This window comes from Lynx canadensis, chromosome C1 (assembly GCF_007474595.2).
Source record: "Lynx canadensis isolate LIC74 chromosome C1, mLynCan4.pri.v2, whole genome shotgun sequence".
NCBI lineage: Eukaryota > Metazoa > Chordata > Mammalia > Carnivora > Felidae > Lynx > Lynx canadensis.
This window is the reverse complement of record NC_044310.1, coordinates 157617827-157632993: the sequence shown is the minus strand read 5'-3', so window position 1 is coordinate 157632993 and position 15167 is coordinate 157617827. Positions and strand designations below refer to the sequence as shown.

The following is a 15167-nucleotide window of genomic DNA, read 5'->3' as shown; positions in this document are numbered from 1 at the left end:
TTAAAGCTGTTCTTTTCATTCCCCCCTTTTCCTTGTGCCTAAAGAGCCAATCTTGGGTCTTTTAAGCCTCTGTTTGTAATGTCTCGAGCGGTAGGTACTGAGTTCGTAAGACCATTAATTGTACAGCATTGAACCTGTCTTGGACAAAATTAATAATTTTGTTTATGATGCAGGGGCCTAATGTGAGAGCGAGAAGTAGGATGGCTAGGGGCCCGAGTAAAGTAGAGAGCAGGGTAGTTAACCATGGGGACGCACTGAACCAGGATTCAAACCATCCTGCCTCCTGTTCTTTCTTTTTTCGCTCATGTCTCCTCACGTATACCCAGTCTCCGGGTCGGTAGTGATGCGGCTCAGGAGGGGGCCCGGTCTCGTAAACGGCTCTCAGTCTGGGCCAAACTTTCTGGTGGGTGCGCTGGAGTTCCCTCAGGGAAATAAGTTTATGATCATCAAATTCAGTTAACACATTAGACTGTAGGTTGGGAATTATGGGGGGGGGCACTCCATACATGATTTCAAAGGGGGTTAATCCCAGTTTGTAAGGGGAGTTCCGCACCCTGAACAGAGCGTAGGGGAGTAAGACTACCCAGTTAGTGCCAGTCTCCATGGTCAATTTGGTTAGGGTCTCTTTTAGGGTTCTATTCATTCTTTCTACCTGTCCTGAGCTTTGGGGTCTATATGCACAATGTAGTTTCCAATCGGCCCCAATAAACTGCGCTATCCCTTGTATTACCTTTGAAACGAATGCTGGTCCGTTGTCTGATCCTATTAGGGTAGGGAATCCGTACCTGGGCATGATGTCTTCCAACATTTTCTTTGCTACTACCTGCGCAGTCTCATGCTTGGTGGGGAAGGCCTCTGTCCATCCTGAAAAGGTATCTATAAACACTAACAAATATTTGTATCCATATTTTCCAGGCTTTACCTCGGTGAAGTCTACTTCCCAGTAGGCTCCCGGCCTGGTTCCGCGGGTTCTGGAGCCAGGGTTTTTTCCGTGATTGGTGGCATTAGTTAATTGGCAAGGTTTACAGCTAGTAACTATCTGTTCAATTTTTGTCCTAGAGTCTTTAATGGTGATCCTAGCATGTCTTATTAAGTCTTGCATTTTTCTTGTGCCCATATGAGTGGCTCGGTGCATCTTGGATAAGACTTTATTTCCCATTTCTTCTGGGAGGATTATGCTACAGTCTGCTGCTCTCCACCATCCATTAAGGCACTGAGTCATAGGCAATTTTTGGATCCAGTTTAGGTCTTCTTTAGTGTAGGTGGGACTTTCTGGTAAACTAGCTGAACCGGGGTCTGGTAGGGTGGTCATTAAAGCACAGTCCACCTGTAAGGCCGCCTCTCGGGCCACCTGGTCAGCCAAATTATTTCCTCTGGCCACCGGTGTGACCGGTTTTTGGTGGCCTGGGCAATGTATGATGGCTAGTCGTTTAGGCAGCCAGAGTGCCTTTAAAAGAGCCAATATTTCTTCTTTGTTTTTGATAGTTTTCCCCTCTGCAGTTAACAGTCCCCTCTTCTCTGTATATAGCTCCATGTATGTGGGCCGTAGCAAAAGCATATCTGCTATCGGTATACACGTTTAGTCTCTTGTCTTTTCCCAAAGTCAGTGCCTTGGTTAAGGCCACAAATTCAGCCCGTTGGGCAGAGGTGCCAGCTGACAAAGGCTCTGCCCAAACAGTCTCAGTTTCAGTTGTGACTGCTGCCCCCACATACCTTTGACCCTGATGTACAAAGCTGCTGCCGTCAGTGAACCAGGTAACCTCGGCGTCTGGTAGAGGGTCATCCTGTAAATCTTCCCGAACTCCATGAACCTGTGCCAATATCTCAGCGCAGTCATGGAGGGGGGTATCCAAGTCCGGGTCTGGTAACAGGGAGGCAGGGTTTAGTGTTCGGGGGGGAGCATAAATGATTCTGAGGGGATTTAATAATAGTCCCTGGTAGTGAACCAGTCGGGCGTTACTTATCCATCGGTCAGGAGGTTGTTTGAGGACTCCCTCGAAGGCATGAGGGGTTGTAACATGTAACTCTTGCCCCATAGTTAATTTATCAGCATGCTTTACCATTAGAGCTGTAGCAGCGATCATACGGAGGCAAGGGGGCCAGCCAGCCGCTACTGGGTCCAGTCTTTTTGAAAGATAGGCAACGGGCCTGGGCCATGGGCCAAGGAGTTGCGTCAGCACTGCTTTGGCTACCCCTTTATTTTCATCTATGAAGAGATGAAAGGGTTTGGAGACATTGGGGAGCCCTAAGGCTGGTGCCGACAACAGGGCGAGTTTAATTTGCTGGAAAGCCTGCTCAGTTTCCTCTGTCCATTCAAAGGGCACCTGTTCTCGGGTGACCAGGTAAAGAGGCTTAGCCATCTCGGCGAACCGAGGTATCTACAAGTGGCAGAACCTGGCCGATCCCAGGAATTCTCTTACCTGCCTTCGCGTTGTGGGTCGGGGGATGCGGAGGACGGTTTCCTTCCGTGCATCAGTGAGCCATCGTTGGCCTTCTCTTAACAGATACCCCAAGTAGGTTACCTCGGATCCAGATCCTCGTGAAGTGCCTCATTGAACAAGGTGGGTGAGTTTTTAAATCCTTGGGGGAGCCGGGTCCAGGTGAGTTGCCCATTTATGCCTCTCTCAGGGTCGGACCACTCGAAGGCGAAGAGCTCTTGGCTTTTGGGGGCCAGAGGCAGGCTGAAAAAAGCATCTTTTAAATCAAGGACAGTATACCATTGTCTTTCTGGGCTGAGGGCACTTAGGAGGGTATAGGGGTTGGGTACTGTTGGGTGTATGTCCATGACTCGGCGGTTAACTTCTCTCAGATCTTGTACCGGACGGTAGTCCGCACTGTTAGGTTTTCGTACAGGCAGCAGGGGGGTGTTCCAGGCTGAATGGCAGGGACGCAAGATGCCTAAGTCTAGGAGGCGACGGATATGTGGCGTGATGCCATTTCTGGCCTCCATTGACATCGGGTATTGTCGGACCCGAACTGGATCTGCCCCTGGTTTCAGCTCTATGAATAGAGCTGGGTGATGTTTAGCCAACCCCATACCCACGGTTTCAGCCCATGCTTCTGGAAACTGCTGGAGCCAGGGCTCTATGTTTTGACTTTGTGAGGGTGGCTCCTGATGGAGTCGATATTCATCTTCTAATCTTAGAGTAAGTATGGTCATGGGTTGGTTGTGAGGGCCAGTCACTTGGGGGCCCCCTGGTGTAAAGTGAATCTGGGCCCCCATTTTAGTGAGTAAGTCTCTTCCTAATAAGGGGCATGGGCTGTCGGGGATGACTAGGAAGGAATGGGTGACCTTTCCATTTCCTAGGTCCACAGTCCTCTGGGTGGTCCAGGGATATTTTTTTATCCCGGTAGCCCCTTGGACCCAGGAAGATTTTTCAGAAATTTTTCCATGGGGTCTGATCAAGACCGAATGTTGTGCCCCTGTGTCGACTAGGAATTGAACTGGGTTCCCCTCCACTTGTAGCGTTACCCTAGGTTCGGGGAGGGGATCCGAACCCCATCCCCCCTATTCTGCATCTTGAGTGAAGAGGGCGGGTGTGGTTTTTGGCTGCCACGGTTTTTGATCATGACGTGGCTTTTTCTTTTTAGGGCATTCTCGGGCCCAACGGCCTTTTTCTTTGCAATAGGCACATTGGTCCTTATCTAGGGGCTTTTGTTTATCCAGGGGCTTTTGGACAACAGCAGCCAGGACTTTGGTCATTTCCTCGGTGGCTTTAAGTTGCCTGTGTCTGGAGTCTCTCTATTATTATAGACATGCTGGGCAATGCGGAGTAAGTCCTGAATCTGTTTTCCCTCCAGGTCCTCTAGTTTCTGGAGTTTCTTTTTAATATCAGTGGCTGCCTGATTTACAAAGGCCATTACAACAGCAGCTTGATTTTCGGGGGCCTCGGGGTTCATGGGGGTATACTGTCTGAAGGTTTCCATTAATCTTTCTAAATAAGCAGCAGGGCTCTCTGTCTTACCTTGTATTACTGAATACACTTTTGCCAAATTAGTGGGCTTGCGTGCAGCAGCCCGGAGACCCGCCATTAGAGTCTGGCGATAAATGCGCAGCCGTCCCCTACCTTCTGCCATGTTGTAGTCCCAGTCATCCTGTGGGGGTCGGGTCAAGGGAAAAGCTGCATTAATGAGATCAAGGTTAGCAGTGGGTTGGCCGTCATCTCCAGGAACCAGCTTTCTTGCTTCCAATTGAATTCTTTCTCGCTCCTCGGTGGTGAACAGCATTCGGAGGAGCTGCTGACAATCATCCCAGGTGGGTTAGTGGGTAAACATAACAGTGTCTAAGAGACTTATTAAATCTTTAGGGTTGTCAGAAAATCGGGCATTCTGGGTTTTCCAGTTATATAGGTCACTGGTAGAGAAGGGCCAGTATTGAAGTCGGGGGTTCCCCGTACCATCGGGAGGCCCTATTTCCCGTAAGGGTAAAGCTACGGTGGAGTCAGGAAGGCGGAGTCCTGGCTCATGAGGGGCCCGCCTACGGGTGCGTCCAGCCGGCCTTTGGACTTCGCCCCCACTAGGCATGGGCGCCGGTTGAGCCTCCCTATTCTCTAGTTCTCCTATGGGCTGGGCTACGGGAGGCTCTGCCGGCGCAGCAGGGATAGGGGCAGCTTGCGGAATAAGAGGAGGAACCTGGTAAGGGGGAGGGTCAAGGGAAAGTAAATCTTGGCTGTCAGGGAGAACAGGGGGTGCAGTTGGAGTTGGCGGCTTGGGAGGGTTGATAGGTTTAGCCGCTAGAATTTTGCATGGCCCTGTTGTTAAAAAAAGAGGCCATCCAGGGAAGTGGGTTTTCTACGAAATCTTGCCACTCCAGAATATAGGGAATCTGATCCGAGTGACCTTCTTTCCCTGGTAGGAAAATTATTGATTTTACTTTAAGGACCACAGGGAGGCAGAAGGTTCCCTCTGTAGGCCAATTGACCCCAAAGGTGGGCCATTCAGAGCGGCAATAGGTGATCAACTTCCTTTTGCGAATGTCTAGGCTTAAGTTGTGTCCCCTAGCTTTTACGTCCCTGAAGTTGGCGAGAAGGAGGGAGAGAGGGGTGCTCTGCGTTTGGCCCATGTTATGATTCTGAGGAAGAGGAGAAGAGAAGGGGGCGCGGGCAGCCGGACGTGGGGGAGGGGGCGCCGCTGGCCAGGGGGCGGGGGCGGGAGGGAAAGCCGCAGGGAGCTGAGGAAGGAGGAGAGAGGAACAAAGGATGGAATAATTAATTCTGATCAGCCGAGAAAACACTTAATTCCAATGAAACATCCGACCCATGAAAGAAAAACAAGAACTAACAAGAATCTTTCGCAGCGGTTCCAACTTTCTGGTGCCGTCTTGGCCAGCCCAACAGAGAGGGTTATGGCTAGGACGGCGGTAATTACAAGGGCCCAGGGGTGACAATACATTTAGACTGACATAGAAGCACTCGCGTACTCGCCCGTTCACGTCCCTCTCGGGAACTTAGGTGCCTCTTAGCATGGGCGGGCATGTATAAACCCCCTGCTTGGATCAAAATAAATTTTGACCGCCTTAAGCCATATGAGGATCACCGCGGAAGTCGGGTTAGAGCCCACTCGAATCCCGTAGCTTATGCCCTGGGACTACACATAGGGTAAGTCAGGCACGTGCCCCTGACTCCCAACAATCATTCCAGTCGTTTTAACAGACAGACACACAGACACACATCACATCAAAATACGGGTAACAATTGGCATGCCTAGATGGTTTTTCTTTTAGACGCGTAGAGATATTTCTTAGCACTCTGGAAGTTCATAGAGAAAATGAAAGTATTTAGTTCGCAGGCGCGTTGGGCGTAAGCAGCCCACAGAAAAGAATCCTGATGGGCCAAAAAGGCCCCCCGATGGACCAAGAAGGTCCCCTGATGGGCCAAGAAGGCCCCCAGATGGGCCAAGAAGGCCCCCCGATGGACCAAGAAGGTCCCCTGATGGGCCAAGAAGGCCCCAGATGGGCCAAGAAGGCCCCCAGATGTTAGTGGACGTCTCCAACTGACCCCGGCTGGGTGCCCTATAGCGTGTCCGCCAGGGTCACACCAGCTTCCAGACAGAACCGGTTCTCCAGAGAAGAAACACAGATCAGAGAGAAAAGGAAGAACGTTAGAGCCGGCTTACTTACCGATCGGAATCAGATACGACCCGTTGACCAGAAGTCTGGTGGGCTCGGGGGGGATCTCGGTGGGACCTCCAAATGTAATGCCCGAAGTTCCGAAACCTCCCACAAAAGTCCACCAGAGCCGTAAGTCAAAGCCAAGCGGCAAGGGTCGTTTATTGCAGGTTCGAACCTGGTCCTCTGCGCACTCGTCGCCGGTGACGCAAGAGGCCACAATCAGGGTTGGTACAGCGTTTTTATAGACAGAGACAAATAGCACAGGGGAGGTTTCAAATTATGAGGGGCCTGATTAGTTGATTTTAAAGTAAGGACATTTGTTGTTCTCTGATTGGGCGTCCTTTGTCCTTTGGCGGGAAGGCTTTGTCCGTTACTTGTGGCGGGAGAAAAAAAGGGGGAAGGGGGAAGGGGGTAGGGTAGGTGAGGAATGTGCTAAGCAAGCAGGTTTACAGAAGCGAGAAATGCCGGTTAGTTTATGTACAATCACTCATTCCATTACATATCAGACTACATTTAGGAAGGTTTACAACCCATTCTACTACACAGTGGGTTACATTCAGGAAAGGCCTCACAATGCTCGTAGCAAACAGCAAGCAAAACAGACTTCTCAGCAATTGTATTTCTTATCAAAGATCCATAATAAGCAGAAAAGAGAACTTTAGCTTTAAACTAAGGCAGGGCTGTCATTTGGATTTAAAGCTGTTCTTTTCAGTCTTTTACTCCTATGATCTGTGTTTGTTTGTCTGCATATGTTTTATATTTATTTTATTTTTTTTATCAAAACAGTGTCATATGTATTATTGGCTGCTTTCTAAAAAAAACCCATAAACTTATCCAGAACACTTTCTGATATCAATAAATATTCTTTTGTTCAGTGATTTAAAAAACAAAAATTTGTATTGTATTCTGTCATATGGGTTTGTTTGGCTAACCTCCCATAATCAGACATTTAGATTGCCTCTAATTTTAAAAAATTAAAAAAATTTTTTTAATGTTTATTTATTTTTTAAAAATTTTTTTTTTTTTTTTTTTTCAACGTTTATTTATTTTTGGGACAGAGAGAGACAGAGCATGAACGGGGGAGGGGCAGAGAGAGAGGGAGACACAGAATCGGAAACAGGCTCCAGGCTCTGAGCCATCAGCCCAGAGCCTGACGCGGGGCTCGAACTCAGGGACCGCGAGATCGTGACCTGGCTGAAGTCGGACGCTCAACCGACTGCGCCACCCAGGCGCCCCAAATGTTTATTTATTTTTGAGAGAGAGAGAGAACGAGCAGGGAGGGGCACAGACACACACACACACACACACACACACACACACACACAGAATCTGAAGCAGGCTCCAGGCTCTGCACTGTCAGCACAGAGCCCGATGTGGGGCTCAAACTCGTGAACTGTGAGATCATGACCTGAGCCGAAGTCAGACGCTTAACTGACTGAACCATCCAGGCGCCCCTGAAGAACATCTGTAAATGAACATCATCACACACATCTGATGTTTACTTAGAATAAATTCCTAAATGTGGACCACTTATGCATGTTTATATGGTCGAAGTTTCTGGTAGACTATTTCAGTAATGGACAAGCCTCCACATATCCATGTCCATGTGTGTAGTCCCTTCCCGTATTGAATCTGGGTTTGTCCATGTGACTGATATTGGATAATGAGTCATCAGTGGGAGTGATACAAGGACAGGTGTTAAAATGGCACATTGAAGCCTGCCTATTGGTAATGCTGTCACCGTGTAAAGTCTGGCCTATGTTGCTAGGGTCCCACAAAACAACTGTCTGCCAGAACCAAACCACCAAACCCATGAGTGAGCCATCTCAGACTATTAGTCTGTTAGTCCATGAGACCATCAGTCACCAGATGATGGCAGCCTGGCACACGACCCCCAGTGAGACACCCCCACTCCCACCCCCACCCAAGTTGGCAGAACCCATCACAATGCTTAACTCACAGAATTGTCGGCCAATAAAGTGGTGCTTTAAGCCACCAAGTTTTGGGGGTGGTATGTTATATAGCAAAAGCTAACTGATACAAGATTGAATAAGTTTGATATATATTTTTATGCAAGGTTATTTGCAAGTCCGGGATGGAACATGACACTGGGAGAGCTTGGTAACATTATACCAGCCAGTAGGGTGGTTTCTTAGTCTTTTCAAATTATCAGCTCATTTAATATGGATTTTAAATATGCAAAACATCTTTTAATTTCCTTGGAATTTCCATTAATTTTGCAGTAAACAGCAGTTTATATGCTTCCCTAGTAAAAAAGCAAATTATTTATGGTTCTCTGGACAAAGACAATGTTCTATATTTGCAAAGAGTTGAAAAATTATTTAATCATTACTATAACAGAACCAATAACTTATAAAGTGATTAAAGCTTAACCTTTCTTTCAGCCTGGAAGATTTCAGAACTTTTCCCCTCTGTCCTTGTAATTTGCTATTTTTTGCCAGGAACTAACCAAATATGGTTCTGTTTTTATTGACCTTCAATCTTTACGCTTCAAAAATTTTCAGCTCCATTTATTTCAATGATGATTGCTTCAGTTTTTTTGGCTTTGTTTCTTCCTTGGGGAGCCTTGTAATTCTTATCTTAAGCCTCTATTTTCTATCACTTTTATTTATAATCTCTATTTAGGGGCGCCTGGGTGGCTCAGTCGGTTAAGCATCGACTTCGGCTCAGGTCATGATATCACGGTTCGTGAGTTCGAGCCCTGCATCTGGCTCTGTGCTGTCAGCTCGGAGCCTGGAGCCTGCTTCAGATTCTGTGTCTCCCTCTCTGCCCTTCCCCTGCTTGTGCTCTGTCTGTCTCTCTGTCTCTCAAAAATAAATAAAACATTAAAAAAAATTTATAATCTCTATTTCATCATTTTCATATTTTTGTCCTCTTCCTCTACAGTCTGAAATAATTCCCACATTTAATGTAATGTGTCACTGATTCCATTTCCTACAGTGTTGGCTTGTGGTTTACTACTTGTAATGAAGATTTTAATTCTGATAGTACATTTTTAGTTTCTTGCTTCTCTTCCATATCACATTCTGTTTTCTTTCCATGTCCTTGTTTTGTCTCCTCATATCTTTTACTTCTATCTCCTGAATCCGTGTCTTCCTATTTTCTTTCTTTCTATTCAGATTGCTGAACAATTTTCTAAATTTTTGTGTGGGGATTCTATAGAAAGTCACTTTCAGATCCACATACCTGTATTAGATTGCTAGTGCTGCCATGACAAAAGATTACAAACTGCGTGACTTAAACAATGGATGTTTATTTTCTCACCCTTCTGGAGGCTGGAAGTCCAAGATCAAGATATTGATGGGGTTCAGTTCTTCTGAGGCCTCTCTCATTGGCTTGCAGATGGCCACCTTTTCCCTATGTCCTCACATGGCCTTTTCTCTGTGCTTGCTCAGACACGATGTCTCTGTGTCCACACTTCTTTTTTATAAGGACATCAGTGAAATTGGGTTAGGGCCCACCCTAGCAGCCTCATTTTAACATAATAACCTCTTTAAAGGCCTTATCTACAAATACAGTAACATTCTGAGGTACTGGAGATGAGGTACTGAGTACCTGAGGTACTGGAGTTTCAACATATGAATTCTAGAGGGACACAATTCAACCCATAATAGTATCTCGGTTATAAAAATCATGTTCCCTTTTCCTCAATGCTTGGCCACGCCACTTACAATTCTGAATTAGCCTTCACTTCCTGCATATGCTGAGCCTAAAGATCAGCTAGAAATGAATGTTTATTGTCTTTTCTAGTCTTCTCTGAGCATGCATGCTGCCCTGGGCACGTGCGTAGCTTTCTGGATTAGCTAGTATACTCAGGAGCTTTTCAAAGCCCTTATTCCCTGAAGAATCTCATTCCCCAATGCTTTCTTCCTGGCTTTTGTCATGTCTATTGTTTGCTTCAGTTGTTAATTTTTGTCCCAGGTGGCAGCACTTGACTGTCAACATTTCTGAAGACACCCTAAGAGGGTTATAAGTTAAGTGAAACAAAGGTAGGCTTTTTGTGATAATTCTTCAGGGAAACCACAGACAGGTCAAAACAAATGTGATTCCTTGAGAGCAGTTTTCTCTACCTCCTGTAGTATCATGAATTCATACAGAGGATTCAAGCTGCCATCTTGAAGACTGCCATTGTACCAGGGAAAGGGATGGGAGAAGGCTGAATCAAAATGCCATAGAGTTCTCTTACTATATTCTAGTGGCCTTTCTCCTGGTTAAGTGTTCACTTGATTGCTGTAAACCCTTGCCTATTTTACAGAATTCCAATAATGTTGGTTTTTACAGTTTTTGCCAGGTTATTTGGTATTTCTGGGGAAGCACAAGCCCCTTCAGGTCCCTAATGTGCCATCTTCAGTGACGTTATCAATCTGCTTGGACGATGTTTGAAGTCCTTTTGTGTATCTTCAAGTGGATAGTGGGTTGATCCAAATACTACGAATTTGCCTTCTATAGTCTAACATACTTTCTTCTTTGATGATTGTGGAGGATACTGGCAGAATTTTTTCCCCTGATTCAATGTGTGCATCTCTGTTATGCTAAAAAGATGGACTATCTGAAAAACTTAGTTTTTAGAATCTGCCACTAGAGATTCTTCTTGTTTTTAATCTACATTCTTACAGTCATATTTTAATCTCTTTTGATGATTTCTCCTTCTTTAGTCCAACCTCAAATGATGGAGTCCTTTCAGGGATCAATTGTAAATTTTTTTTTCCATTTTATGTTCTTCTAGGAGATTTTATTTTATTTTTTAAAATGTTTATTTATATTTGAAAGACAGAGACAGAGCATGAGTGTTGGAGAAGCAGAGAGAGACAGAATCTGAAGCAGGCTCCAGGTTCTGAGCTATCAGCACAGAACCCAATGCGGGGCTGGAATCCATGAACTGTGAGATCATGACCTGAGTGGAAGTAGGACGCTTAACCATCTCAGGAGTCCCTCCTCTAGGGGATTTTAGATCCTTCCAAGCCTGTAAATACCACAGATACTCCAATTATTCCAAAATTAACATCTCCAGTTCTGTAACTTGTTGAATTCAAGACCTAGTTGTTACTCAGCATTTCTCCTTAAATCTCACAATATCCCAGAATAAGCATATTAAAAACTGGACACTTAGTTCTCAGTCTTGCAATATTTTTTCCCCTCAGTTCTTTTCCAGAGAAAAGCCTTTGGATTGTTGAGGAAGTTCAAAAAGCCTTGGGTTTATAAAAATGATTTATCAGAGATGTTCTAATATTAATGAAACAAAATTAGAGAAAAGGAGACTGGAGTTAGGATAAAATTCAATAGCTGTGTCAAAAAACACAGCTGCAGATCCTTACAAGGGAAAATAAAAAAAATGTGAATCCAATGGGATTGTGAAAAAAAGAGGAAGTGACTTCATGGAGTTGGAAGTTATAAGTACGTTCGGTGCTTAGAGATTTAAGGTGATAATTGAGAAGCAATATTGGAAATCTGAAGAAGGATGTGCAAATAGCATTGCTGTGAATGTTATCACTATTATAAAATTTAAATGGGAATGTTTTGGAATTTAGGATATACTAGGAGATACGGGAAATTACACATGGGGTTTCAGGCATGAGAAGGTATAAGTATACTTGTAAGTATTATACATTAATTTATTATACATTATTACAGATACCAGTTTGATCACACATGGTCCCAGAACCCTCACATAGTACATCAAATATCATCAGATGCTAAAGATTGGTCCTCAAATGTTATCACAAGTGATGCCATGATTGTCTGTGATCTCATGGATATAAAACTGCATCCAGGGGCGCCTGGGTGGCGCAGTCGGTTAAGCGTCCGACTTCAGCCAGGTCACGATCTCGCGGTCCGTGAGTTCAAGCCCTGCGTCGGGCTCTGGGCTGATGGCTCGGAGCCTGGAGCCTGTTTCCGATTCTGTGTCTCCCTCTCTCTCTGCCCCTCCCCCGTTCATGCTCTGTCGCTCTCTGTCCCAAAAATAAATAAAAAACGTTGAAAAAAATTAAAAAAAAAAAAAAACTGCATCCATACCTCTGTGGCCACCAAGCCATTCAACACAGCTTCTTTAACTGCGAGCTGTTTGTAGCAGTTTAAGCACTACGGATGATTTTTTTTCCAGGCTCTAAGTAGTAGTAGGATTCTCAGCAGGGGTTGGAGAAATCAGCTCAACCTTAAAGTTGTTCCAAAAGCTGGCTAACCAGGCTTTGAGTGAGTCACAGCAGCATTTATCAGCACCAGAGCCTTTTCAGTAAGGTTATGGACAAACTGGACCATGGTTCTAGGAAGGAAAGTTTGCCACCTTGAGTGGCTGGCTGAATTAGGTATAGATATTTTACAAGATTAGATATTTTACAAGATTTATAACAGGAAAGGGAAGCAGAGGCAGTGGAGGAGAGAAAAGCTTAATGCTTTACCAGTAAACTTGAATTGTCACTGACACATCAGGAATCAGGGCAAGGGAGGAGGGGAAGTCAGTAATCACTTAGGTGGGGAATCACTCAGAAAAGCCGTGATAAGTGATTGGAATGATGATTTGAGATGAATCATCAAGGAGTCACATAGTTAGACTGTTTTTTATTTCCTTCTCTTAATTTCTTGTGTCATTTTCTGAATTCTCTATGATAAGATCTGCAGAATGTATAAAATGGTGTGTGTGTGTGCCCAGGCTCTTTCTATTGTTCACCCTTTTCTTTGCACGTAGCTCTTCATTTTTTCGTATGTCACCTCGTGGTCTCCAGACATAATTCCTTGAGGTCTGATTTGGAGAAAAATACTGTAACTTAGAATATGATGTGTTCTGAGTTGGGCTTCTTTGGCACTTGCACACACAAACACACACACACTCCATACACATTCATTTATGCTAGAAATAAAGACATATGCAACAGTCCAGAAGAAAAAAAGGAACTTGTGACTGTCATTTGTACATGCCCATGAAAGACACGCGACACTTTGAAATGAATTTCTGGTAATTCAGGCGGCCACCCTTCCATCCTCCATAAGGAAGTGAGGATGTGCCAAATCTGCTACTGTGGGATGGGCTGTGGTCTAAAGGTAAGGGTGGCTGGCAGCATCCTGGGAGAGATAAGTATGGACTCTGAAATGCGGTCTGTTGAAAGCCCTGGGCTGACTAGGAGACTCCCTAGTGTTATGGCAGCAACCTGCATGGCCGCAGAGTCAGATGCAGCTTGAATTTGGCTGCAAGTCCTTTATTTTATCCTGCCTTAGTTTGAGTTTTGATGCTCATGACCAAAGTCCTTGAATTAATCACTCTTATTCCATGTTACTTAAAAATGTGACATTTTCTCTGCACTGTTTCAATTCTAAATTGTTATGGCATTTTTCTGCAGGTAAAATTAATAAATAAACAAGGTGAGGCATTTTATCACTGAAAAAGAAAATTGTGACATTTTCAAATGTGTGCCTAGACAAGTCAGTGAGAAGCAATGAATTAGTGAATCAGCTCTAGATAACTCACTGCTTTAAAACTTTAAAGCTAATTTTCCGGTGTATTAAGGAGTCACCCAGAGTTAGTAAGAGTGGAACTGGGGAGCTCTGAATTGCCATCTCCAAGAAAGCAGTAAAAATAATGCATCTTCAATTTTTTTCCTCAAAGCTATAAGACTAGTTTGCCAACATCTACCTGGATTGACAAGCTTACTGAAAAGAGAGCTGGATTTTGGTTTTATAAGTCTATTGGATTGTTGTTCAAAGACATGATTGACTAATTTGGTAAAACTGGTTCCTTGTTGCCAGGATATATTGTATTAACAATGAATTGCCTTGCATTAAACTAGGGAGTAGCAGATACTTTCTCACACTCATACACTATTTATAACCACTTGGTGGAGATCATTGTGACCTCTGCTTGACAATGGTTTCCAAGATTTACATATCACTTTAAGAAGGGAGGTGTCCTGGGTGAAGCTACGACTTGAAAACCCAGTCTTCCTAAAGCCTCAGCAGGCTTGCCCCTCTCCAGTGAGAGATGAATTCATTTTACAATTCAAGTGACTGCTCAACGCCATAGACACAATCTCTTGGTAATGAATGTTGTTCTATAGCATTGTTTTGGATTTTCTTTTTCTTGTTTTTTTTTCACCTATTCTTCTCCCTTTTCCAGTTACTCATGGTTTTTATAGATATATGTCCAACAACAAGCCTTCAGGGGAAGATGAGAACTAGTACACTCAAAGGTATGAGAAAAGATTTGCTCACAGATGAAATATATATTTTTGTGTCAGTTTTCCTCATTAGAGAGGGAAACAAAAATAGAAATTCTGGCCAAGTACTGAGAGCTGAAGAAGATAAATAGTTGTGGAGTTTAGTGTATTTCATCAGATAATTGTAAGCCACAACTTGCTAAGAGTGTGATGAAGTCTCATTTGGTGTCGTTAATTCTATAGGGGGAAGATAAAATATCTAACAATATACTGAGGTTACCCAACTCACTATTTTTAACTTTTGTCTCCACAACCATCTTAAAAGAAGCATGAAGACCATCAAGAAGTGTTTTATGAGCCAAATGTTTTACTCTAATGGCCAACCGAGTGGGGTGAGGAGGAGTCCCAGGAGCCAAAGCCAGATGTGACATAGGGTTGGGGCAGACTGTACAAGGACCCAAAGGGGATCTCAAAGACTGTTCAGATTAGAGCCAGCTTTTGGGAGAAGTGGGCCCAGAGGCACAGGTCTGGAGTAGGATGAAGCTACCTCTAGGTTTAGGCTACTGGGCCATACTACTGAGTAGCAGCTTCAGGGCTTGTCTGCATTTGGATGGACCCGGATTGCAATGCAGACAGACTTCAAATCCATAGTAATATTCCCTGTCATGTCCAAATGAGGGCTCCATAGTTTTTGCACAAACTAGAGCCTCCTGGAAGAAAAGCACTAACTGAACCACAGCTAGCATTTGGAGAACATTCAAAACCTGTAGATACATTATCAACAATAGTCAACTATGGAAAGAGCCCAAATGTCCATTGACTGATGAATGGATAGAGAAGATGATGTGATATACATCTCTCTCTCTATATATATACAAGTAGATATATATATG

At 44.4% G+C, this 15167-nt stretch overlaps 2 protein-coding genes across 3 annotated transcripts in view; one reads left to right on the top strand and one right to left on the bottom strand.

Annotated features, from left to right (window-relative positions):
- Positions 1 to 228: 228 nt before the first annotated feature.
- On the bottom strand, positions 229 to 4524 carry LOC115521030. Its single transcript, XM_030325970.1, is given in 2 exon segments — positions 229 to 3729; positions 3732 to 4524. Coding segments are annotated over 2 exon segments (2004 nt in total). The 3' UTR covers positions 229 to 2518.
- ABCB11 (ATP binding cassette subfamily B member 11) overlaps positions 2536 to 15167 on the top strand; it is a 118670-nt gene continuing 106038 nt past the window's right edge. The window contains exon 1 of one of the 2 annotated variants that reach the window (XM_030325966.1): positions 2536 to 2561. The gene's annotated coding sequence lies outside the window, so the exon portion shown is untranslated. Of the gene's footprint in view, positions 2562 to 4234; positions 4256 to 15167 lie in introns of those variants that run through there. The other variant, XM_030325965.2, reaches the window with a different exon arrangement.